Genomic DNA, 27,833 nt, shown 5'->3' with positions numbered 1-27,833 from the left:
CTGTGTAGTCTTCATCTTCTTAACTAATTCTTTTACTTATGTTTTTGCTAAGGAAATTTAAAGATCCTGAACAGCAAACATGAAACTTTCTGTAAAAAACTGGAGAGTCCATGTGATGATGATTCAAGCTTGACAGATGACAGTATTTTAATCAGGATGACAACAGTGGACAGGGAAGCTCTCTGGACAGAAGTGGAAAGTATTCCAGAAACCATAAAAATTGGCACACCACTTCAGCAAAGAAAATGTACAGCAAGATCACAAATGGAAAAGAATGAAGAAAATGAAGAGGAAAGTGAGCATACAGAATCGGCAGACACCAGTATGGGCCACCCATCTTCAGACAACACAAGTTCCACTTCTGCTCCTTACTTACAGCATCCACTTTCAGAGAGCAGTGTTGATGAAGAAGATGGAAGTAGCAAAGTATTCTTAAAAAGAGCTGTGAATGAAGTCAGCCCTGTTTATAGGGCAGATTCTGAGAAAACACAGGCTTCAGAGTCATTTTCAAGTGATGAGGAAGACACAGAGCTGGAAGCTATGGCCCGTGCAAAGCTTTTGAAGCAACAAAAGGAGAAGAGAGAGATGATCAATTCTATGTTCAAGCATGTGCTGTTGTATTTTGAACCATATGACTCTAAAAAAGTTCTTTATGCTTTTTCAGTTTTAGAATCCGTTCTCAAGACAAACCCAAAGGAGTTTGTAGAGGCCATCTCTACTACAGCTCTGGACACGAGTTCTACAGCTCACTTGAACCTAATTTATAACTTACTTGCAAGGCACCAGGAAGCACTGCTTGGCCGTAATTTTTATGGGCAGTTGGAGGCTCAGTCACCAGTCTCATATCCCTATTCACTACTTATTGAGCTTTTTACCTACCTATGCTTAAGTTTTCTACGGTCATACTATCCATGTTATTTGGTAATTGGACACAAAGACCTCTTGGGCAACAGAGATGTTCAGGTGAAAAGTGTAGGGGTGCTAATACGACTTATGCGTCAGCTGGTATCTGTTGCCAAATCTCAGGATGTGAAAAGTCAGGACTTGATTCGAAAGTTGCTATCTCATTGTGAAGTGCAGGAGTATGTGCTCCTTTCTCTTTCAGCTTCTATGTACATTAACCAGAAGGGTGTTACACATGAAAGAAATAATGACCTCTTAGAAGATGGCTTATCGGAAGAAAGTCTCATCAACTTTGGCCAGGATCAGATCTGGAGTGAACATCCTCTTCAGATTGAGCTGCTGAAGCTACTGCAGGTCCTGATTGTTTTGGAGTACCACTTAGGAGGATCATGTGCTGAGGAACAAGATGGATCCTCCCCTTTGAGCAGAGAGTGGCAAAGTATTCTTCAATTCCAGCAATCCATCAATGCCCTACAGTATGTGAAATCACATCCAATAACTTCACAAGGGATTTTTGTCTCAGCAGTAATGAGGGCTCTTCAGCCTCAGTATGGCTATGGAATGCACCCGCCATGGGTCAGCTTGGTTACCTCTTCACTACCATATTTAGGGAAATCCCTTGGAATGACTGTGGCTCCTTTCATCTCTCAAATCTGCAAGAATTTGGATGACTTAGTAAAACAATATCAAAATGAATATTTGAATTTATCAAGGTACTATTTTAAGAAATCTTTATATGGTATAGTGTTTTACAAATTGGATAAATGTTTGTAATGTGTTGTTAACATTAACACAGCTGCCTAAACCTGTAGTGAACTAGTGTTTTATAACCAGTGCTCCACAATCAGCAATAGAGAATTCATCTAAGCTCACATCCTCACAAACACTGGTCAGTTTAAAAACAACAATTAGCCAAACATTCACGTCATTTGATTGTTGGAAGTTACATAGGCATGAAAGTCTTAATTGCCTTTGATCTTGTAGTAACATTAAAACCAACCTGAATATTGCAAGTTTTTATTTTTTAATATTAGGGCACAATTTTTAAAATGTGGCAATTCATGGTTCGTATTTTTAGTGTAATTTGGATTCAGTTAAAGAAAATTTGGGTGGCACAGTACTTTTATACTTACTGACATATATTTGGTATGCTTTTAAAAAGCAGCTGCAGGTTATGTACTTTGAAATGTTTTGTTTTTCCCTGTTATATCTTATCTTATAGATTCTTCTGTGAAATGTTCCATCTACATATTCAGTGGACTGCTTTTATGAAAGCACTAAACATTGGTGTTCTATACATAGACCCTGAAAATGAGAATAAATATAAAGGCAATTTAAGTTGTACATTGTTTCAACTAACTGTATGTTTAAATGTCTTTAATCTGAGGAATCTGACACCATTTGGTTTCTTCCGTTACCTCATTAGCTCTCTCTGTATTTCCTCATATTATGGTTATGTTCCAATTGACAATTTTTTATTATTTAGTAAAATAAATGTTCTTTTACAACCCTGTCCCATAGCAAAGTTCCAAATAAAAGCACAGCATTATTTAAGTTTGTACTAAATAAAAGCACATTATTTAAATTTATTGATGTTGATGTGTTATTTTTTGTAGCTCATCTGGAAGGAAAGAAAATATTGCACCAGATTATCCTTTGACACTGCTAGAAGGTCTTACTACAATTACTCATTTTTGTCTTTTAGAGAATGCAAGTTTACAGAGAAAGGTAAATTATAAATGGCACTTGCTTCTTTTTAAACCTGTTCTTGGCAGTCTTAGTTGTATCTCTTATTTTCATTTTGGTGGGAGGTGCCTACATGAAGTTTATTTTATATCAATACAAAACTAATAGTTACTGTGAATACATTGATATACAAAACTACATACTGGTTACCTTATTTATAATTAAAACAGACTGAGAATGGAGCAAGTAACAACACGGAAGATATTTTCAGTCTTGAAGATGAATACTGTGCACAGTAAACAAACAAAAAATCCTGTGCCCAAAATCTAATTCCACCAGTCGCCCCAAGCAGATTTAGACTGACCATCTAGCTTCACGTGAAGAAATTGATGGGGGAAAGGCTCATATTGAAATTTTTAAATGTCTACCTAGTTTATTCTTCTTTAGTCACATGTCCCTCCCTATATTAGTAAGTGTTAGTATGTATGTGAGTGGGCACTGGGTTGGCTGAAAAAAGTAAATGGATGGGCAGTTATTTGAAGTTTCTTTAGAAACGCCCAAAATGTTTTTTCTTTTCAGATGTTTTTTTCTCCTCCATTACAAAGACATGAATGTTAAGCTAATTGGTTATCCCAGATTGGAATGTATGGGTCAATGTGCATTATAATGACCTGTCACCTGTTTTAAATCATTTTGCAAATTTTCATATTTTATTTTGTTACCCATGAAATATTAATTATGTTTTGATATTTTTGCATTGTTTGGTAATACTGCTGTGGTGTAATTTCATTTTCAAGGAAACAGTGTGGTGTTTTTGACAACGGCCCTGTTGCAAATATGTGATGTGGTGTCCGCATGTGTACAACATCATTCTTATCACAACGGAAGAGGTTTTGATGAATGTATTACTATAGAGATACAGTAACTGTGCACTTGTGGTTTACTTGAAGAAAAAATAATATAATTTGTTTTTGAAAGTTGTATTGCACAAGTAATCCTTAGGTTCCAGTGATTAAAAAACAACCCAAAGATTTGTCAGGTTACTGGAGAATTAGTATCTTGGGAAATATTTTTCTTTAAAAATTGTTTATGATCAGTCATGCATTAATTAATTTTTTTGTATTTGAGTCATTAGCACCTCGGTATGAAGATTATAAGGATGTTTTTAATGAACCAAAGTTGCTAGAGATCTCACTTTATAGTAAGAATAACTGTACTGTTGTATTGTTTCATGGTGCCCATTTGCTAAAGGGGGAGAATTCGTGTCCTTTTGCTCCTTGTAGAATTATTTTAAAGAGAATCTAGCCAATGGATTTACTAGACCTTATTATACTTGTACATAATTTTTGGACCCAGTTATTTTTTTGTTGACAATAAGAATTGTATCTATTTACATTTGTTTATTTCGCTGACACCTTTGTCCAAGGTGACGTACAACGTTTGAGTTACAATTGGTTTCATTTCTTTTGTTTTTCCAATTGGAACACAGGCAGGTGATATGACTTGCTCATGGTTACACAGTGTCAGTAACAGGATTTGAGCCAAATAGCAGAGTTTGAAGGCCAAAGCTTTAACCACTATGCCACACTGTATCCTTAATTCTTATAGAGATTCCAGAGAATTGAGTAAAATTTTAGTGATAGTTGATAAATGTTTGTAAATGTGTGCATTTTATTCCCCTAAAAATGCTTATTATGTAAAGACATTTGTTAATGTATTTATTTAAGAGTTTGTTAGTTTAAACAGTTTTACAGGTCATTTATTTCAGGTAATTTGTCTCATATTTTTATCCAACTCCGATGCATTAATTAGAGTCAGGATAAATATTTATGGTGTTCAGTTAACTCTTCTCAGTCCAATTGAAGGAAATTGCTTCATCTAGGAAAGTTTTCTAGGAATGTATTCATGACTAAGGCTTCAGGAATGTCTCTTTTTGAATATCTGTTTGGCTGTTTAATATTGACTCAACCACTTCTTCAGTATCAAACCATGCTGAATATCTGAATCTTCAAAACATTTAAGAGAAACTGAACTGGCTAAAAAAAATGTGTTGAAGCCAAGAACCTCTGCAAAATCATACTCTCGTTGATGACACAGAGTCGCCCAGTTTTAGATCGGGGCAGAAGGCATAGCCTGCAATGTGAGACATCTACCTGAGATTGCTGTCCCATACACTAAGCCATATACCATCCTGAAAATGTTATTCTCGTTTTCTACAACTTGAATTTACTAAGTTCCTTTTCATGCTTCTTGATTAAAGCCTGTTTTATCCAGTATGCATTCCCTACATTCTGTTCTTCCTCATTTCCCTCCTCTTGTTAGCATCAATGAAGATATGGTATATAAAGTGTAACATGAACTACATTCCAAATGTTTGGATTTCTATAGTTATTAGCTCTTCTGTTGGGAAGGCTACAAATCAGATGCATGTTGGATACTGGCAAGGGACTGGCAAATGACCCCATCTATGCTTTTTTCCCAGCACTGAGAAGTGTGCCTAAAGTTTATACCTTGGGAGGAGGGTTCTGTTGTAAATCACTTTGGAAATCTATGTGGTTAAATTTAATTATTAACCATCAAATGATTATGTTTTAGTTTTGTTTTGATATTTTTTGTGTTTGATGACACACCATGGCACCATTTTATGTGCAAGGAGACTTGCAACAGACGCCATGTTGATGGCTACAATGCCAATGCTGGTAATGTGCTGGGATGTTGGCATGCATATGATGCCATCCCCATCATACTATTTAAGAAAGTGGCACACAAAGCTTCAGGTAAACTCTTACATTGAAGAGTTGTGAATCAACCAGTTATTGAATGAAATATTTGTTAGGGCCACTTGTTCACTTTACTTGACAAAATTTTCTCTCACACTTTTTGATTTTGGTGCTGGCCCAGTGGTTCAGAGGTCAGTGGGGCACACATAAAAATTAAACTAGCTGTGTCCCAGAAATGCAAATTATTGTTGTATAAATTAAGTAGTATATGCCCTCTACCTAGCTAGTAAAATGGTTATTTGACTGTATTTTATTTCTTATAAACAGACATAAAATTGTTTTTTGTTTGAATAATGCACTTTTTGGTGTATAATGAAACTGGCTGGTGGTAGGGGTTAGAATCTATCCTTACTGTGAAGAATACCAGTTTTTCTTCGATTTCTTTATTTTGTAATATTTACTTGCGTTTTACCTCTCTTGTGTACTTTGTTTAGTATAATAAAGGCTTCTATTTTTGATACCCTTTAAATCATTGAATTATTAAACTCATGAATTAAAATACTTTAAATATTAATCATTAAATATGCATTCTTTACACTAAGGTCAAGAGAGAGGAGTCCACTCAGATTCCAAGGGAAATTAAGCATTACTTCTCCATTATATTGCAGGGTAGACTAATGTACATAATTTTAGTGTAGTAGTAGAAGTGTAATAGTATTATTTCCATGTGTACAGAATAAGATTAAAAGGTGATGACAAGTACAAGTGGCATAGAAGAAAAGTTATTCAGTACTGATAATGATTCTTGAATCTAGACTTTTTAAAAGTTAAATAAAAAAAGTTTTTTAATAGTGATTAAACACGTAGGAAAACACTTACCTGTCACTGAATAATGTTACATCATTAATCATAACGATTGCTACCACAGGGAAGCTTCAAAGTGTGTTCAATGTAGTGGCATCCGAAGTGGTGATGTAGTAAACAAACGCAAGATGGTAAAGTAAATCAACTAGTTTAAAATCATTTTTAGCATGTGCAGTAAAGATATATTTGGAATTCACATGTTCAGGAATCTCAAAAAAGTTTAGCCAACCACCAAAGAAGTTATTACATTAAAAAATGTATAAATGCAAACTCACAATACTTAGTTACAAACAATCCAAACATTTGTCATAGTTTGCTAAACAGTTTGCTAAAAAAAGTCAGTATGAACCACAGTCAGCTAGTACAAGAATTCTCTTTGCTAAAATAATGTGCATTCAGTCTCTATATACATTCTGAAACCAGTTTAATCTCCCTTATATTGGCAGGCAAACCATTACAGTATGTTGGGATCATTACCTGGATTAAATTTAGATATCATTGGAACTTTAGAAAGGTTTGCATAAAGGAATGTTCTAAACCTCTATGTTTTCTCTCAGCCTTCTTCAAAGATTGACCCTGCCAGCCTTCGTAATGCCAGGAACTCCATCATGGAGGAACTGCCCAAGATCATGAATTCTATGTCACTGCTCTGGGGTGTCATTAGGAAAGAGGAATCTCAAAAGAAGCTCACAGATATTTCTCTAGGCATGAACAAAGGATCCTCGTCTTCAGTATACTTTAAAACAACCAAAGTAAGCATAACATTTCAAATAATATGATGAACTCCAAGTTAGACATACACTTTTTAAAGGGATTATTTTCAGTAAAAATTTTAAAAAAAAAACACATTTTTGGTTAAGCAATGTTAAATAACAGCTCTGACTTTTCAGATAAAAACTGAATATGTGTCGTGTGTAGTTTTGTAAAACAAATTGTATAGCTGGGCGACACGGTGGCCTAGTGGTAGCGCTGCTGCCTCGCAGTAAGAAGACCCGGGTTCGCTTCCCGTGTCCTCCCTGCATGGAGTTTGCATGTTCTCTCCGTGTCTGCGTGGGTTTCCTCCCACAGTCCAAAGACATGCAGGTTAGGTGTATTGGCGATTCTAAATTGGCCCTAGTGTGTGCTTGGTGTGTGTGTGTGTGTGTGTCCTGCGGTGGGTTGGTGCCCTGCCCGGGATTGGTTCCTGCCTTGCGCCCTCTGTTGGCTGGGATTAGCTCCAGCAGACCCCCCATGACCCTGTGTTCGGATTTAGTGGGTTGGAAAATGGATGGATGGAAATTGTATAGCTGCCATGTGATGGTAAGAGTGGGGAAATATAAATGAGAGTGTACTTAACTTTAGTAGTCATCTAGTATTGTGCTCATTGGTGGTCTTATTGATTTATTTACTTATTTAATTATATTTAATGTTTGTTGTACTTTTGGTTTGTTACTGATGCTTGTGCTTTTTTGCCTGTTTGTCTTTTAACTTTGTGTCTGAAGTACAACTTGATATATTTGATTTTAAATTTCTTACTTAAAGAAAACAGATGTTTACAATAAATAACATATATAAACAAAGCTATTATGCACACATTTCCTGAAAAATTCTTAAGACCTAGCTACACAGCATATATTTCTTAAAATGTGATCATATCCTTCAAATAATACTGCATATCTCCCAAGCCTTTACACTCTGCCTAATGCATTCTGTCTAAGTGACCTATTAACATGTTCCAGTACTTTTAGTTATAGCTGTCTGTCTGTCTGAGTTATGCAAAAAAGTAAATATGTTCCCTGACATGATTGCTTCTTTTCTAATATATGTGGCCATATCCAGATTTGATCTTCATTTAAACAGTATCTTTATATAAAGGTGATGGGGGAAAAAAAAGGAAAATTTGAATCTGCAATCATTTATTAAATGAAAAATGAATGTCATTTCTATAACCTGAGTTATGTGGATGAGTTCACATTGGTGTTTGCTTATCAAAAAGTCATAGTGTTATATGAACTTGAAAAAAATTAAAATGTAGAGAAAAATCAATACACCCGTGTTGAAAGTCAACCAATTTGTGTGAATGTTTGTTGAATTACCCATAAATAATAATTTCCAAATTGACCAAATTCAAAAAGAGAAGAAACTCAGCTTACACTCAGCCATTGTCAGAAAGTACAGAGTATTTATTAAAGTGAAGAATGGATAAAGGACTAGGTAGGAAGCTTGGTAGGATATTTTTTTCCACATTTGTCTAGCCTCTCTTCATTATCATCTGTACATATACCACATTCTGCTTTTTCAGTCCTTTAAATATATTTCAAATTCTTATGAAGGTTTTGTTTTTCTGTACATCTGGTATAAGTGATGAATATAATGATTTATTCATATGTTCTAAGTAATTCTTCAGAGTTTTTTCATATTGGTTTTGTCATTTTCCATTATTCAGATACTCCGGCAGAAGATACTTGATTTTTTGAATCCTCTCGCAGTACAGCACGGCTTAGCCCTTATGGCATCAGTTGCAAATGTATGGAACAACAGAGGAAGTCGGAAGAATCGAAATAAAAGCAAGGTAAAGTCAACCAGTTCTCCTTATTTAAAGAAAGGTTAAACAAGACCAGTCAAAATCGAATATTTCATTAGAGATATGTTTTTCTATGTAGGTACTTTTTCCTTTTCATGTTATTGGGTCTACTGTTGACAGTTATTTAACAGCAGGGATGATAAAAGTCTTAATTAGTGTTTACCATGTAGATTTATCCGTACACTGAATGAAATGCAGCCAGTGATGAAACTGGGTCCATCTACAGTATATCCTCTGTATATGGATTTCCTAATGTGCTCCTTAAACATGGCAATTTTGTTGCTTTTTCTGTTATTCATTTTATTTTTCCAAACCTCCTCAGTCAAATTCAGTGACAGGTTCCAGAGCTTTACACAAGACCCATTTGTGGACTGGACACCAGACTTTCACAAGACATACTCGTACAAACATGCCCTCTCACTCACACAGAGTCTCCAGCCTTAACTGCACATCTTTGGGATACAGGAGAAAAGGCCCCATAAACACTGGAAGAATATGCAAACTACGTTCAAGGAGTTGTAGTGCAGCAGCATTAATCACTATACTACTATTTTTGTACTTAAACTAGTCTTGTACACTATCAAGGATGTTACAATTCTTAACTGGATATTACAGATTAAGAAAATGGGTAGATGTATTACAAGTAACATATTTGCACATTTTTATATTGATTCTTTGAAGATTTACAGACAATTAAGCACACTTAATGCTGGTTATGACTTTTTTTGTCATTTTTAATTTTTTTTTCATTTGTGTGAACTTGGTGGTCACAACCCTAAAAACATAACTTCCATGGTGATAAAATGTCAGCTAATCTGTTTTTTTATTGCAAGTTCTTTTAAATACTTTTTGTTAAATCTTTGCAGCTCAATTTTAATTTGTGCCTGTGCATTTTGCATTAATTTTTCTTAGAGCATGTTACTTTTTAACAGGACACCTGGTCACATAGGAGCAGTTGAGCAAAGCACATTCTTATATATTTAACCAAAAAGGTTTTCTAATCTGGTCTTTTTACTTTCATGTATCCGAAATATAGGGAAAGTATTGTAATCGTCCAAAAATTCGATGTCGAGATTTTTATGTATCTCAATGTTTAAGACCTCCCTGATTTCCTCGTATATGGAAAGTATTGGAATCCTCCAAAAAGAAAATTTCGATATTTTGATGAATCTCCACGTTTTAGACCTCCCAGAGTCCAAAAAATACCATTTTTGGAATTGTGTGTGTGTGTGCGTGCGTGCGTGCGTGCGTGCGTGCGCAAATGTAAACTCAATAACATGAGTATGCTTTCACTTAGGTAAACCAAATTTTGCATACAAGTATTAGGTAGAAAACATAGATTTCTATCAACTTTTGGGCTATTTCTACTAACCAGTAGTGGTACTTTACCTTTTATTCATGCAACTGCAGAGTCCAATTGATTCAACTTTACTTTTATAATAACTATTCAGTATATTATTAATGTGATTTGATTTGTTGTTGATGGTTCTTTAGTGTACATAATTTAAAAATGTAATCATTGTCTTGTGGTTTACTCCTCAAATATCCATCCCCATATCTGAGTATATGAGAATGTCTAGGGGAGACCACTCCTGATTTTTTCGTTAGTGAATGGTCTTGTCAAATTATTTTTTTATCCTCTCTGGAATCAACAGATAGAATCTTTCCTTTCTCCATCACTCTGTTAAAAAGTCGTGTATTTTTTGTCTGCTGGTAACAAAAAATCTAGGATTGGGTAAAGCTTGGTTTTACTGTGATGATAATTTGCAATGCAGAAGAAAAATGAACTGAGATTAATAAAAAGTGAAGGTAACTTTAGTCAGTCTTTATGGCATCAAAGTTAGGTTTGTGGTCTATCTATCTATTATATTGTCAACTACCCTTGTGCAATACTATAGCATGGAAGCCAGAGACTGTCCCAAGGTCACTGGACATAAGTCAGGATCTAGTTGTTAGAGGAAATTCACTCACTCAGTATCCCACATATTCACACCCTGGACTGATGTATTGTCACCACTTAAGCTAACCAGCACCTCTTTGGGATGGGGAATAAAGACAAAGTAGTGGGAGCAAAACCTACCAGGTCAGAGAGAGAATTAGCAAAATCTTTTTCCCCGTGTGATAGGATAGAAAATCAAACCCAAATCTCTGGAGGTATTAACAAGTAGAGCCACCACAGTTCCATGTACACAGCCTTAATCCCATATTCATTATTTTAATGTTTCAACAAAAATTCTACCTCACCTTTTTAAATTTATTTGATTTCTTACTCAAACAGTTAATCTAGTTTTTACTCATTAGACCCAGAGCTTATCTCAGCAGTGCTGGGCAGGAACCAGTCTTGAATGCATCACCAGTACATTGAAGAGCATGCTCATTTATTTGTGACCAGTTTATCATTAGCAGTTACCTATTTCTCATGTCTTTGGAAAGAAGAGAGAAACAGAAGCATCCAGAAAAATGCCAAAACAAATACAGGGGGAATGGTCAAATTATATAGTGCCTTCATTCACAGATGTAATTTTATTTTTTTGTCTTCAAAATTAATATAGATTCTGCTCTCACCTAGCGAGTCACAACTGACAATTGTAGAGCTCATGAAATCGCTCAGCTCACTGAGGACGGACAGTATTCTACAGTTAATTAGAGAAGTTGTTAAAAAACCAGCCCAAATGAAATTAGAACAGGTATGTTGCAGAGACTGCTGTTCATATTTATTAATGTTTTTGTACTGAATTATTGTTAAAGTTTGTTATTATGTTACAAATGTTATACATTCAGATAAGTATTATTTACAAATCAAGTTAAATGTTAGCTGCCATAATTTGGGTTGTTCAAAATCAAAAATAACATCATATTCATAATTACTAACCTTGAAGTAGTCTAAGATGATACTCCACATATTTATGTTTGAAATTTATCATTTTTTTAACCTTCTGGGGTGGCTCTTAGATATATAGGACCACTAATAAAGAATCCTATATCAAAAATGTTGCCATATTTGTTTTCAGCAACCTCCAAATACTATTGAATGACTCTGTACCTGCCTATATTACTAATCCCCTTTTTTTTCAAAGTTTTGTGAAAGGATTAACTTTTACTCCTCGTATCCCATTAGGGGGTAAAACCCTGGGGTCAGTTGATGTGGCATGCACAGCTTCAAGTCATTCTTATTTTATATATACAGTATGGCGAATGGCATTACCTTTCACATTGTCAACTACAATGAGCCAGCAACATCGACCCCAACTGGACTTGTCACTTCACCCGCAGAGTACAGAGAAGACAGAAACAATCTGTCCGAGCTGAATGTAATGATCACCGCTCTTGGGGGAGGAGGGGTTGAAAATAAAACAGATCTAGAATAATATAAAGAAGGACATAAATGATATAAGGAAAGAAAAAATGGACATACACAAGACAAATGAGAAGCTGCATCAAGATATTAAAGACCAGGAAAAACACATCTAAGTTTGAGAATAAACTTAGAGCACTTGGCGCTCAGTTTGCAGATGTTAAGCAAACGTTCACGGCTCATATTAAAATAGGTGAACAACTGGCATCTACCGCTGACGGAAAAGCAACGGCTGAAAATTGCAAATGCAAAGTACTCGGAGACAGACAAGCTGCACTGGAAGATGGATGCATAAGAAATAATATTAGAATCGGAGGTCTCCCTGAGAATCATGAAAGTCCAAACCCAGTAAAATTCATAGCTGAACTCTTCTCTAAAATAATTGGAGAGGACTTCAAATCAGACACAGAGATTGCAGCAGCTTACCACATACTTGGATCGAATACCTCAAAACCTAGGACTGTCATCGTGCGTTTTGAAAAATTACAATTTAAACTACATACAATGTAGCTGCTAAACGTGCCACATTTTACAACATTAAACAGTGCCTATGAAAAGTCGAGATCAGATACAGTCTCTTGTATCCTGCCAAACTGAAAGTGGACATTCAAGGCAAGCTCTATATTTTTACTTCTACGGATGAAACAGAAAAAGAGCTAAGAAAATTGATCCCGACACTTTTTTGAAATACGATCGTGAGTCACATCTGGTCCTGGCATGGCAAAGAACATCTTACCAGCTGTTTGATCTGTTTGCAATGATACTGGTACCATAATTATGCATCTTATTTCCTTCTCCCCATTTTTTGTTTATGTTTTAATTACAATTATATATATCTTTCTTTTTTTTTTTTTTTTTTTAAGGAGATTTGTGATGTTTAACATCATACATCATTTATTGTATTAGTGCTTACTATGCTTATCCAGGGCTACAGTTTAACATCATTCCCTTTGTTTACTCTCTCAAGGCTGCTTAAGATTATATTTTATGCTTATAGTATTTGGACTGTATTGTCAATAAATACCTTTTTTTTAATCCTTATACGCCACGGCGGGTAAACTTTTGTTTTGGACGTGCTCTGTCTCTAGGTATGTCAGAGGACTAGGACTTTGTAAAGTGTGGTCTACCCTCATGTAGGGAGGCAAAATGGGAGGGCGGGGGAACTAGGGGGGGAGAGAAAGAGAGCACGATATTTCTAATCTATCCTTTTAATCCTTATAATTATAAGTGCCAATGTAACAATTGGCTTCATGGCCATAACTCCTGGAAAAATTGGAAATTAAGGTCAGAGCTGTGTTATCTTAAATTAAGACTACAAAATGACAACAAAAGTTCAGAAGCAGTGTCTCCATGACCAAACAGTTAACTTTGTGAGCTGAATTTTAAAAGTCTCAATCACGAATTAAAGAGAAAGAAAGTATTCCCTCACCTAACAGGTCTAAACGCTAAAATAGTGTTTTTACAGGAGACCCAATTATTAAGCAAGGATCAGTTTCGGCTGAACAGAGACTGGACTGGCCAAATATTCCATTCCAGCTTTACAAAGAAAACTAGAGGTGTGGGAATTCTTATACATAGAACAATCTCATTTGTAGTATCAGATGTAGTACTAGGGTGTTGTACTGTGTTAGACATTATGAATGTAGTGAAAAATCAAGCAAAATGACACCTTTTATTGGCTAACTAAAAAGATTACAATATGCAAGCTTTCGAGGCAAGATGTAATTACATTTGGGCTTCTAATCAGTTTTGTTAGGAACATAATTATGTCTTTCAATATGTTAATTGAAAATGGAAGAATTAAATTTATTGTCAATCTGTTCTACTTGAATATCTAGCAGTTATTTGTTAGTGCAAAAAAACACCAATCCTAATAACAATTATTATGTTTCATACATTGCTTTCTACCATAAAGGTACATGCCCTAGGTGTACAATCAATTCTTCTCTAGTACAGTAAAATGTAATAACTTCAACAAAGACAACAGGAAAAATATTCATGGTGCTTTATTTACATTTTTGCAAGCCAACAGCTATATTTCTTAAGGGAAGGTTTATGAGTTGGATTTCCTTGTGATAAGCAGATCATTTAAGGTACAACAAATCCACTAGAGACTATTAACAATGTTCATTTTGTTGTAATTGTGTTTGAGGCAGAAGTCTTCCTCACTTGTGGACATCCCAGTGTTGCAGTTTGGATACGCTTTTGTGCAGAGGTAAAACGTATTATTTGTTTTTACTTTTGTCTTTTATTTAAATTTTTACTAAACAATACCTTATTTTTAAACTGTTTTAATTTCGAACAGTTTTGTATTAGGAACTCAGTGCTGGCTGATGTTTAATTTCTTATGTTTTATTATGGATACAGAAGCACATCTGACATAATAAATAGATGAAAGTCAATAGATAGGATCTTGGATGATACATTTAGGAAAATAGGCACAGCTAAAGCAAACCAGATTCAGGATGCTTAGATATACAGTATATAATGTTGATGAAACTTGCAGAAACTGCACCATAGAGTTGTTTTCTTCTCTGTGTTCATTTAGTAGTGCTTGCTTTTAGAAGTGACGGTGGTGTTTTTAATGCAGTTGTTTAAGCTGTATTCACCAAGACACATATAATTTAGATTGCTTAAATTGGAATATCTGTTCTTGCTGTTTATTAAGCATAACATTCTCAAACACATTTTATCCCAGGACAGTTTGCATATAGTTCTGTCTAATTGCAGATCAAGTAATATTCTTTCACCCACGACTGGTGTGCTCTACCAATAATGTAAATTTTATTTAGCACTATGTAGTGAAAAACAATTGATTGCAAAGCGGTTCATGTATAAGAAAATGTGCTTGTATTTCTGCAGTTTATGGTAGTGACAGCAAACTTGTGAAGTAACATACCACTTCAGACTAAACAACCACATTACCTCACATGGTTTCTGTGTGTTCTAAAACACCGTAAATTTGGCAAATATTGATTAATCTCTCTCAGGCTTATAGTGCTCTTTCTGCATTGCTGAGTTTTGTAAAAATCCACCTTCTTTTGCACATTTCATTGCTAATAGCAAGCTTTATTTATGTTGTGCCTATGTATAATGAACACTGGTTACTTTAAAGGTCCATTAGTGTTGTTTTCATGGATTTTTTCACTTTATTATAAAGGGGCAGCACAGAGGTGCAGTGGTAGCTCTGCTGCCTACACTACCTGGGACCTCCCTGCATGGAGTATGCATGTTCTCCACGTTTCTGTGTGGGTTACTTCCAGGTGCTCCAGTCCAAAGACTTGCAGGTTAGGTGGATTGGTGTTCCCTAAATTGGCCCTAATGTGTGTGGTAGGGGTGTGTGTGTGGATATGTGTGTTTACCCTCTGATGGGCTGGTGCTCTGTCCAGAGTTTGTTCCTTCATTTGCGCCTTATGCTAGCTGGGATAGGCTCCAGCAGAACATCATGATCGTATTCATGATTAAGCTGGTTAGAAAATAACTGACTGACTGACTTTATTATATGCTTGGAAAACAATCTTCCTTGCCACCTGTTAGTATTTCCTGCTTTTTTGATAGGTTGTAGAACATACCATAGGGAGCCTTTCTTAAGTAATAATATCATCAATTGTGCAATATCCTTTGTATATGGATGTAACACCTAAACATTTACTCTAAACACCAAAATATAAATATATTAATATAAATATTGGTCAGCATCTGAGTGAAGTTAATATGAATGAATGAGAAATTTTACTGTATGCCAGCCATTCAAGTGCCTTGGGGTCAATGGTACAGACTAAAATGGCACCCATGTGGTTTATGGTCCAAAACTTAAATGCCAAAATCTAAAGTGCTTATTATCTAAGGATTTTGTGCTATTTGTTTTGAAATCATTTTAATACTATTAATAGCTGCCATCCCTTACACTACCATTGCACATATATTGCAGATATGTGTCAATGCCCACTGTAAATTGTGTCTCCAGTTGTTTAACACTGATGCACTGTGACGCTTTACTCTTACTATGTGATTTCTAGATGTTAGCAGACAACAGAGTGGCTTTTTTGTTTTTACTTATGTTCCATGTTAAGTCCTGTTGAAAGTCAACAAATCTGCCTCATTACGGCAAAATATTCAAAAGGTTAGAGCTTTACTTTTATAAATGGGTAGGTGTAGATCAGTGGCGACTGCTCTAAGACTACAAGGGAAGCTCCGCTTCCTCTACTATGTCAGAAAATAAATGCTCATATATGCACTGTCGTATTTATATTGGTTTTAATAAAAGTGCGCTAGAACGCGTTCAACTTCATGACTAGCTCGTTCAGAATCAGGTAGTTATTGTAGATTGTTTGACACGATTTTCTTGTCATACATTTCCGTGCAGCACAGCGCGTTAAACCCTCCTGAAGCCCAGCTTCACTGGAGCTCTATGGGCAAGCACAGAGGAGCTTTTTTCACTACAGAAAAGCTGGACGGTATTTGGATAAATGCACCAAAATCGTCACTTCCAGGGAAGCTTCTCTGGGAGTGAATGGAGCAGTGGGCGGGCCAGGATGCTGGGCTGCTGCATGATGATTGGAGGAGCTGTTTAAAGGGCAGAACCCCTTTTTTGATTGACAGCATGTCTTAAGTATACATCAGCACTACAGAGATTCGAGTTCAGTCCCATGCGGATTTGCAGGTGAAGTCGTACAGCAAACTGCTGCACTCTGTATTGTTTGCTGGTGATATAAACCATTTTTGTTTGTACAAATCATTCTTTAAATAAAAAAAAAAACATATTATAGCGCTCTTGACTTTGCTCCTTGTTTCAGCATTGTAAAGTTAGTTCGTTCATATAATTAAAGTAGCTCGTGGAAGGGGAAACTAGCCAGCTAGCAAGCTGTGCATAATGGCAGACGCAAACGATGCTAATATTGTTGACCTGCTTTTGGCAAAACCATTTAGTAGTCTTCCTTACGAGGAGAGACTCAGAATTAAACGGCAGGGCAGACCAACGCCCAAGATTGATCTGGTGCAAAAATCAGGAAAAAATAACAGGTCTTTTCAGCTCTCCTGGTATGACAAGGTGAACTGGCTGACTGGAAGTGCTGTGACAAAGAAAATGTACTGTTGGCCATGCCTCTTGACGAAACCTTCTCAGGGAATGGGATGTGTTTGGTCAAACGTGGGTTTTGGGGATCTGGGTAACTTTGACAGGGCATACAAAAGGCATGAAAAGTGCAAAGAACATGTGAGTTCATGTGCAAGGTTAAGTTGTCTGGGCAGGGGCAGGGTTGAACATGCAATCAATGAAGGTCTTCGCATTCAGGTGGCAAAACATAATGAAACAGTAAAAAAAAACAGGGCCTTCCTAAACCGTCTAATTGATGTGACTTCCTTGCTTGGCCGTCAGGAGCTGGCATTCAGGGGGCATGATGAGAGTAGTGAATCAGCAAATAAGGGGAATTACAGGGAATTTACAGAAACATTAGCTAAATATGACTCTGTCTTGGCCACACAATTTCAGTCATCAGCTGTGTTTTCTGGTATGTCCCACTCAATCCAAAATGACTTGATCTCTGCTCTCGCAGCCACTGTTTCTGATCATATAAAAGGTGAAATTCAGACTGCTCCTTTTTTTGCATGGCAGGTGGATGAAGCAACTGACATATCTTGCCATGCCCAACTGTCTGTCATTGTTAGATATGTGGATAGTGCAGGTAAAATTCAAGAGTGCTTCATTGGATTTTTGGATGTGTCAGAGGGTCGAGATGCTCAGTCTGTGTTTGAAGTTTTAAACGAGAACATGCGGGGCTACAGTTTTAGAGAAAAACTTGTGGCACAAACCTACGATGGGGCTGCTGTCTTTGCTTCATCTCTAAATGGCCTACAGGCCACAGTTAAAGTAATAGCCCCTAGTGCAGTGTTTGTGCATTGCTATGCACACAGACTGAACCTGGTGTTGTCCTAGGGTGCTAAATGCTTGCCTGAGTCAAGAATATTTTTTGCATCTCTCTCTGGGTTCACCACATTTTTTTCAAAGTCCACAAAAAGGATGTCTTTTCTTGAGTCTGCAGGGTCTTCAAGATTGCCCAGAAACGCTCCTATTGTGAATTTCCCATTGGGATTAATAAAGTATCTATCTATCTATCTATTCGATGGAATTTCATATCACGGATAGTGAGCACTGTGGCAAACAATTGTGATGGCCTCCTGGAGACTTTTGACAAGATTACCCAGGATGAGAGCATGGATGATGACACATTAGATGCTGCCAAAGGCTTCATAATGAAACTGGAGGATTTTGAGTTTGTGTTCATGTTGTACACATATGAACAAATATTCTCTGAGACAGATGTTGTCTTTGATATTGTCCAGCAAAGGACTATGGATGTTCTTTACTGCAAAAAAAGAACTGGGTCTCTCCTTGCTTTTGTCAAGGAGAAGAGGTCAGAGGAGGCTTATCAAGCAGTTTATGCACAAGCAGCAAATCTCACATCAGACCCTCGAGATGAACCTATTAGAAAGCGCCGTCTGTCACAATTACAGGATCCCCAGGACCGCTACAGAAATTTGTACATGGCCATCCTAGACAATCTCATGGAGCAGATTTCTCAGCGTTTTTCAAATTTGGAAAGCATGAGCTTCTTAGAATTAGTCAATCCAGGGAAATTTGATGAAATGAGACAAGTGTTTCCAGAGGAGGCATTTGAAAGTGTGCTGAAAAGTTATGGCCATTTCTTTGACTCTGGGAGACTGAGATCTGAACTTCAAGTACTATATTCAGATCATGACTTACAGGGGAGCAGGGGTAAGCTGTGTGATTTCTTGGTGTTTTTTAAAGACATGGAGTTGGATAGTGCAATGCCTCAGCTATACAAGCTGTTGTCGTTAGTGGCAACAATTGGCGCTACATCAGCAGGTGTAGAGAGGAGCTTCTCCTGTTTAAAATGGGTCAAGTCATACACCCGCAACACGATGGGCCAAGATCATTTGAGCAACCTTGCTCTCCTGGCTATTGAGAGGAAACTGGTTAAGTCCCTGGAAAAGACGGCCAATTGGTACGACAGGGTCACAAACCATTTTCTGCAAAAGGAACAGAGGGCAGAATTTACGTACAAATAACATAATGAATTTTATGATGAAGGCCTAATATGAGCTTCCCCTGTTTCAAAAGCTAGCAGCCGCCACTGGTGTAGATATATGCAAGTACCTCATTTTTGGTACTCACACTTAAGTTTAAATTCACACAATCAGGTACATATAATGCATTAAGATTAAACAGTAATAGCATGAGCAAATATGAAAGTAATGTTAACTTATCTTCTGATTTGTCCACTTTTTGGGACCTAATTCATCTGTAAGGAGGCAGAGAAGGTGGAATGTTGCTTAAATTAAAAAGAAAAATGTTTATATGCAGTCATGTGCCTTGGGTCTTTCAAATTTGTAAGGTTTCTGACTGCACTGCTTCATCTATTAAAATCCATCTGACAGAATATACAACACCCATTGAACAACCACTTACAACAAACTGAAGATGTTGTGATGCTGTATATTTTCTATTCCTTTACAGTATTTTCCCTTTTATTTTTTTTTTTATTTTTATTTTTTTTAACCCTCTCATGGTTAATGACAAATATGTTTGTGTTTGTAAATTGTCGTCCAGGCATATACAGTTTTATATTTCGAAACTCTACTATGTATGATAATCAGAATGTTTACAGTTGATGAGAAATGTATGTTTCCACTTTCATCTGGTTGAAATAACATCAAATTGCATCACTTTTAATACCTGCTCATTTAATTCTGAGTTACAAGGAGAGAGAGAGAGAATTCTGTCATTGATATTCTTAAGACAGGAGAAGTCATTTTATCATGTAAAAAGATTAGTCATCACATTGTATTAATGATTTTTGTATTTAATGGGTCTCTTTGTAATAATGGCAGTTAATTATTTTGGCATGTTGCCTATTTAAATCGTATGTTTCATGGTTTTGTCAGTTTGTGCACACTGTCTTGTCATATTTGCACTATTTGTACACGCTGTCATTTCGTCTCTCTGTGTGCTTGTACATGGTTAATATGACAGTAAAGTTTACTTTGGCTTTAACTGTTGACTTTGAGTCACCTGGAAGGAATAGTATGTTACAGTGCATATTCACACATTTAGATTGGAGCAATATACATTGCAAGCTAAATCAAAGAAATCGGTTATTTTATGTGGGTGATCACAGTATTATAAATTACATTATTGGTTATAGCATTCTTTGTTTTTTTTACTATGTTGCAACAATGGATTGTAAAAATACTGAAATTTTCTAAATATCACTTGAAATATCATCTTCTTAATATCCTAAATTGACCTAGACACATTTTAAAAACAAAGAAATGAAGAAGTGGGTGCAAGGGTCTTTTCTGACACCAGCAGGCATATTGGAGTTGTTGGGTGTGTGGAGAAGCTATGATGACTCCAGAAATCCAGCCTGAATGTGAGGAGACCATGTGGCTTTTTTGAACTGAGATCCTGTTAATGTTTGGAATACTATTTGGCAGAAAGCTTCATATATACTTCTTTTTCCCCCCACAGTATTTCTGCCACAGCTTTACAAGATAATTTTTCTTCCGTCATCAGCCTTCTAAAAGAATCAATGCAGTTAAATCTTGCACCTCCTGGGTATTTTCTGCTTTTTGGGTAAGTCCTCAGCAGTAAGATCATCATTTATCACTACTTGGACTGTCTTGAGCGAAGTATCTTGGTTTTTGGAAATGAACTTAAACATCAGTATGTCTGGACATGTAACATGTAGTCTGAACACTTAAATACAGTAAAATTATTGAATATAAATATTTGTCAACATCTGTAAGAATTTAGTTGAGAACCCATTATTTAGTTAGTATAGTGCCTGAGAAGTTTTACAGTCACCTCTCAGAGACACCTTAAAAATGATCCTGTTTGTGTAATGAGAACATTTTTACTTTTTAGACAGAAGGCTGAGGTATAGTGACTGATGAGCTTCTCTACATAAACAAAGAAGAACATTTATGAGCTGTTTCACATATGCTTATAATGTTTTAAATGACATCTTAAGCAGCGGCCCAAGTCACAGTTCTGTTATTTAGTGTCTCTAAAGAGGTCTTCTTAGGAATTTTCATATTGTATACTGTAGCCCAGTGAAATGTCTTTCTAAAATATTGAAGAATAACCAAGAACAGTCTAGAATAGAAATTGTTAAGCTGTTGAATAGAATATACAAATATTCATTATGTGTTTGCAGCATGATGGGATTTAATCTACTAGGCATCAACTGTATACTGTCCCAGAGCTGTTCTAAGAGACACTTATGCGTAACCATATTTCCATGGAATTCCGAACTCAAGAGACGCTCAGGGTTAACACCGAGGAGATTAAAAAAAATCTTTTGCAATAAAAAAAAAAAAAAAAAAGGTTTGCTTTTAACCATGCAGTTAGTTGAAAGTAAGGCAGTCTTGTGTACATTTGATTGTGGTAAGCAAATTCACAGTCATTCAAGGGTTGCTGGTGCTTTTCCATAACTGAAATGTATTATAATTTAGTTCTTGATTTATTTGACACTTTTCACTTATATACATGTTTTAGTGGTTACTTTAAATACAAAAGATTACAGTGTAGTATAACAAGATAACAAAATCCAGTACAAGATACCTGAAATTGTAGTAAAGCATACAGATATAAATATTATTGAGTAAAGATGATGGTAGATAGGAGAAGAGTGATGATAGGTGATGGCAAACAGCTTAATACAATTTGTTTGAGAATAAACACAGAAATTAACTAAAATGAAAGAAAGGGAAGGTGAACTTTCATGCACAATATGGAAGATACAGAGATATGGACAAATACTGTCAATGTTCCATAGGTGATAGGAAATAATAACTGCCTATAAAAACTTTAAATAGTGTTATTTCTATTTTGTTACAAGTAGACAGGCCGTTTTGATTTTAGTCACTGATATTAGTACACAAACTTAATCATTGAAAATGTCATCTTGTGCTCATATGCTTAATGAATCCATTAAAACATTGTATGAAGTACAGCACACCATATACTGAACAAACTCGTCACCTCCTGAGCGTTGCAGTCATGTTCTGTTTCTTTTTTTGGTCACCGCAGCACTACGAGACAGTTTACACATACTTTCTTAGCGTTTTTCTAGCCTTCTCCAATAATAACATCACACTAAAGCAAATGTCTTTAGCTCACATCACCACTAAACCAACTGGCTAATTGCATGTTAAGAAGAAAAACTGATGGCTATTCTGTTTTGAATGTACCTAAATGAGACATTGAAATCTCAGAGTGCTGTTGTCAATAACTGCCAGAGGATGATGACCTGATTAAATAACCTGCAGGTTTTGCTCCCTGGGTGTCCCACAATATTGGATTATTTTGCTCTACAAATTGACCTTCTTCTCCCTCTTAGATAGAAAGACCTTTATTTGTCCCCAGGGGGACATTTTGACTTTTAAATAAATACATAAATAGGTAGATAAATAAGTAAATTAATACATATATACAAACACTTTGATCTGAACACACACTGGAGTTATTATAAAGCAAGAAAAAATCAAAAGAAAGCAAAGTTAAGACTTGGTTGTCACAGTAAAAATGAGGCATTATGCAGACATATTGCTATTGGTATAAAGGAGCCCCAGTAGTGTTTCTTGAAACATTTCTGCTGAATAATTCGTTGGTTGAATGTACTTAGTGTTAGTGTGTCACAGTGAGGATATTGACCATTGTTCATAATGGCACTCAGTTTTGTTTTAGTTCTCTCCTTCGCTACTACCTCCAGAGGGTCCAGAGTATGTCTTATAACTGAGCTTGTCCTTTTAATTAGCCTGTTGATTCAGTCGGCCTCTCTCGAATTGATGTTACCAGCCCAGCACACCACAGCTTAGAAAATCACACTTGCCATTAAAGAGTTATAGAAGATGTGAAGGATGTCATTTCCCAGATCAAAGGAACATAGTCTCCTAAGGAAAAAGAGCCTGTTCTGCCCTTTCTCATGTAGTTGCTCAGTATTCAGAGACCAGTCCAACCTATTATTAATGTGGACCCCCCAAGTACTTGTAGGAGTGGACCACCTCTACATTCACTCCCTGAACAGTGACTTGGCATAGCATCTGTTTGATGCGGCAAATGTCAATATACTGTTCCTTGGTTTTGCTGATGTTAAGATGCAGACAATTAGCTTTGCCTCAAGGAACAAACTTTTCCACCTGTCTCCAATACTCTGTCTCATCTGCTTTATTAATGCACCCTATAAGTGCAGAATTATCCGAGAATTTCTCCAAATAACGACCTGGCATTATATTTATAGCCTAAGGTGTACAGAGTGATGAGAAAGGGAGACATGACTGTTCCTTGTGGTGCTCCAGTATTGCTCATATCCATATCAGAAACCCAGTCCTTGAGTCTCACAAATTGCAGTCTGCCCAACCGTCCATTATCCAGGACACTATAGGCTCATCCACCAGCATATCTCCGAGTTTACTCCTTAACAGGAATGGCTGAATGGTATTGAAGGCACGGCAGAAATGAAAAAACTTAATCCTCACAGTGCCGGCTTTGTCCAGGTGAAAATAAACCTTTTGGAGCACACATATAATTGCATCATCTGCTAAATCTTAGTCAGTCAGGCATACTGCAGTGGGTCCAGGATGGTTTTGCACAAGAGGACTCATAATCCAGGACTAGTCTCTCAAAGGTATTTATGATAAGAGAAGTAAGTGCTACTGGTCCTAAGTCATTAAATAGAGAGGCACCTGTCTTATTTGGAAGTGGAATAATGCTAGATGTTTTCCACAGCAGTGGCACTTTCTGAAGCCTTAGGGACAGATTGAGCAGGTGACAGATGACACCACAAAGTTGTCAAGCACAGGCCTTAAAAACTTGAAGACTAACTCCATCTAGTCCCACAGCTTTTCTTTGATGTAACTTCCTTAGCTGTTGCCTTAATTGATCTTCAGTTATGGAAAGTCCACACTGATGGTCAGAGGTGGACTTATCACTCGCCATTCCAGTTAACTTGGTAGGAGTAGCTGACGTAATAGGGATGGTGTGGGAAGATTGCTAATTGGAAGAAGGTGGAAATGGGAGGAAAAATCTGTTAAAAAAATTGGTTTAGGGCATTAGCTTTGTCCACATCCACTTCTACCACCTGAGTCCTGGATTGAGTTCAGTAATTATGCCCTGTATATTCCAGACAACCTGCATGTTGTTCTGCATGAAGGAGTTTGTTTTCTGCATTAGCTTTGTAAGTTTCCATTTCTTCAGTCAGCTTTTTCTTTAGCACATGCTGTACATCCTTACAAGCTTATTTGTCATGGGATTTGAATTCCCTCTTTTTCTCATGCAGGAGACCTGCTAGTTCCTTAGTAATCCAGCAATTGTTGTTTGGAAAGCAACACACAATCTTTTTGGGTACCACTGTGTCAACACAGAAGTTATAGTATAGTCTGTGATTCAGTGACAGAGTTCCTCAGTGTTGTCCTTGTTTGACTCACACATCATTTCCCAGTCTGTCATTTGGAACCAGTCATTCAATGCCATTTCAGCATCCACACTCCACTTCCTCATTATTCTAGTCATAAAAGTTTGCCATCTAATAACAGGCTTGTAGCTTGGAATAAGATGAATCAGGTTGTGATCAGATTTCCCTAATGAATCCAGCAGATTACACTTAAAGGCATCTTTAACATTTAAGTACTGAAGGTCCAGCTTGTTATTTCCTCGAGTGGAACAGTCACATACTGATAGAAATTTGTCATCATTTGTTCCAAAGTCACATGGTTGAAACCACCACATATTATAACTACCAGGTCAGAGTGAGTCATCATTAAAGTTATGGTGAAAATATTTATCATTTCTGTTGCTAGGTCCCCATTTGTTGAGGGAAAAATAAAACAATAAAGATGATGCAATTTATCTCTCTGTGTAAATAACATGGATGAATTCTGACAGCCATAATTTCAATATCTGAATTACAAACTGTAGTTTTAACTGTAATATGCTCCCTTTTACATCATTCATGTACATGATCCGTCCCCCTCCTGTCTTTTTCCACACCACACTAGGTCTCTGTCTGCTCAAATGAGATTAAATCCATCCAGTGTTAAAGCAGTGTCAGGTACAGTATATCAGGTTTAAGCCAGCTATCCATTAAGCACAAAATGCCACTATACGTGTATTCTTTATGATACACTATAAGTTCAGACAGTTCATACATCTTACAGCAATCGAACATTTCACACTACAATAGATGGTAGACCAGTTCTAAATCCTTTTTGCCTTACTTGTACACTCACTCAAGCATGGAGACCTCTCCATCTTTGAACAAACAGCTCTTGCGGTAAAGTGTAACTGAGCGGCTTAGGCACTCATTATTGCAGTGTAAGTAGCTGATTATGGGAGTATTTAATACACCCCACTTTCATTTTCTCAGTGTGTCTTTACTATTTTAGGTAGTGCAGACATAAGATAGCCTTTGGGTCCTCTTTGCAAGACCATCCAAGTTAGCAGTTTGTTTGTAGTCCAGTCTTGACAAGTCAGCACCTGGGTTTGTGTGCATTGCAGTCCGTCTGTAATTTTAAAATCACTTTATTTGATTTTTAGTGGCTACTACTAGTACAAAGCTTGAAGCCAGATCAGTTCGATTTTTAAAAAATACTAGTAACTAGTAAATAAGTTTAAAAAAAAAAAAAAGAAAGAAAAGAAAAACAGTGAGAAATGTGGAGCTTCTGTAAAAAGACTACTGCTTGCACGGCACCCGGAAGTAAACATTTTTATCTTATATGTAAATATCTAGACTGGAAGCATTTTCATCAATGTAATAGCTGTCATTCATTTATTTTATTTAATTTTAACATTAATACTATATAATTTTTTATTTGGTACTCTTTCCTAACAGAATTCTGAATGATGTTGTAACAAGGCTTTCCAATCTTGACAGTAAAAAAGATCAAAAGGATTTACAGGTACGTAGTAAATATGCTGCAATTCTGTAAGCTGCAAGAAAATGAGCTGTGTTTACCTAATGTACAGTTAGGTCCATAAATATTTGGACAAAGACAACTTTTTTCTAATTTTGGTTCTGTACATTACCACAATGAATTTTAAATGAAACAACTCAGATGCAGTTGAAGTGCAGACTTTCAGCTTTAATTCAGTGGGGTGAACAAAACGATTGCATAAAAATGTGAGACAACTAAAGCATTTTTTTAACACAATCCCTTCATTTCAGGGGCTCAAAAGTAATTGGATAAATTAAATAACTGGAAATAAAATGTTCATTTCTAATACTTGGTTGAAAACCCTTTGCTAGCAATGACAGCCTGAAGTCTTGAACTCGTGGACATCACCAGATGCTGGGTTTCCTCCTTTTTAATGCTCTGCCAGGCCATTACTGCAGTGACTTTCAGTTGCTGTTTGTTTGTGGGCCTTTCTGTCTGAAGTTTAGTCTTCAACAAGTGAAATGCATGCTCAATTGGGTTAAGATCAGGTGACTGACTTGGCCATTCAAAAATTTTCCACTTCTTTGCTTTAATAAACTCCTGGGTTGCTTTGGCTGTTTGTTTTGGGTCATTGTCCATCTGTATCATGAAACGCCGCCCAATCAATTTGACTGCATTGAGCTGGATTTGAGTAGACAGTATGTCTCTGAACACCTCAGAATTCATTCGGCTGCTTCTGTCCTGTGTCACATCATCAATAAACACTTGTGTCCCAATGCCACTGGCAGCCATAAACACCCAAGCCATCACACTGCATCCACCGTGTTTTACAGATGATGTGGTATGCCTTGGATAATGAGCTGTTCCACGCCTTCTCCATACTTTTTTCTTGCCATCATTCTGGTAGAGGTTGATCTTGGTTTCATCTGTCCAAAGAATGTTTTTTCATAACTGTGCTGGCTTTTTTAGATGTTCTTTAGCAAAGTCCAATCTAGCCTTTCTGTTCTTGAGGCTTATGAGTGGCTTGCACCTTGCAGTGCACCCTCTGTATTTACTTTCATGCAGTCTTCTCTTTATGGTAGACTTGGATATCAACACGCCTACTCCCTGGAGAGTGTTGTTCACTTGGTTGGCTGTTCTGAAGGGGTTTCTCTTCACCATGGAAATGATTCTGCGATCATCCACCACTGTTGTCTTCCGTGGACATCCAGGTCTTTTTGCGTTGCTGAGTTCACCAGTGCTTGCTTTCTTTCTCAGGATGTACCAAACTGTAGATTTTGCCACTCGTAATATTGTAGCAATTTCTCGGATGGGTTTTTTTCTGTTTTCGCAGCTAAGGATGGCTTCTTTCACCTGCATGGAGACCTCCTTTGACCGCATGTTGTCTGTTCACAGCAAAATCTTCCACATGCAAGCACCACACCTCAAATCAACTCCAGGCCTTTTATCTGCTTCATTGATAATGACATAATGACGGACTTGCCCACAAGTCCCACTTGCCCATGAAATAGCCTTTGAGTCAATTGTCAATTACTTTTGAGCCCCTGAAATGAAGGGATTGTGTTAAAAAATAATGCTTTAGTTGCCTCACATTTTTATGCAATCATTTTGTTCACCCCACTGAATTAAAGCTGAAAGTCTGCACTTCAACTGCATCTGAATTGTTTCATTTAAAATTCATTGTGTTAATGTACAGAACCAAAATTAGAAAAACGTTGTCTCTGTCCAAATATTTATGGATCTAACCGTATATTAGTATAATCTTTACTAGTCCACATTTTACTAA

At 36.5% G+C, this 27,833-nt stretch overlaps 1 protein-coding gene across 3 annotated transcripts in view; it reads left to right on the top strand.

Annotated features, from left to right (window-relative positions):
• dop1b (DOP1 leucine zipper like protein B) overlaps positions 1-27,833 on the top strand; it is a 220,362-nt gene that overhangs the window by 115,367 nt on the left and 77,162 nt on the right. For all 3 annotated transcript variants that reach the window (XM_028800692.2, XM_051926282.1, XM_028800693.2), the window contains exons 20-27: positions 53-1,616; positions 2,520-2,631; positions 6,731-6,925; positions 8,599-8,724; positions 11,289-11,423; positions 14,248-14,306; positions 20,643-20,747; positions 26,005-26,071. In XM_028800692.2, coding sequence (XP_028656525.1) covers positions 53-1,616; positions 2,520-2,631; positions 6,731-6,925; positions 8,599-8,724; positions 11,289-11,423; positions 14,248-14,306; positions 20,643-20,747; positions 26,005-26,071 — 2,363 coding nt within the window. The remainder of the gene's footprint in view (positions 1-52; positions 1,617-2,519; positions 2,632-6,730; positions 6,926-8,598; positions 8,725-11,288; positions 11,424-14,247; positions 14,307-20,642; positions 20,748-26,004; positions 26,072-27,833) is intronic.

The sequence above is a fragment of the Erpetoichthys calabaricus genome, chromosome 4 (genome assembly GCF_900747795.2).
Source record: "Erpetoichthys calabaricus chromosome 4, fErpCal1.3, whole genome shotgun sequence".
Lineage (NCBI taxonomy): Eukaryota > Metazoa > Chordata > Cladistia > Polypteriformes > Polypteridae > Erpetoichthys > Erpetoichthys calabaricus.
Note: the sequence above shows the minus strand (reverse complement) of the source record. Positions and strands in the feature narration are given on the sequence as shown.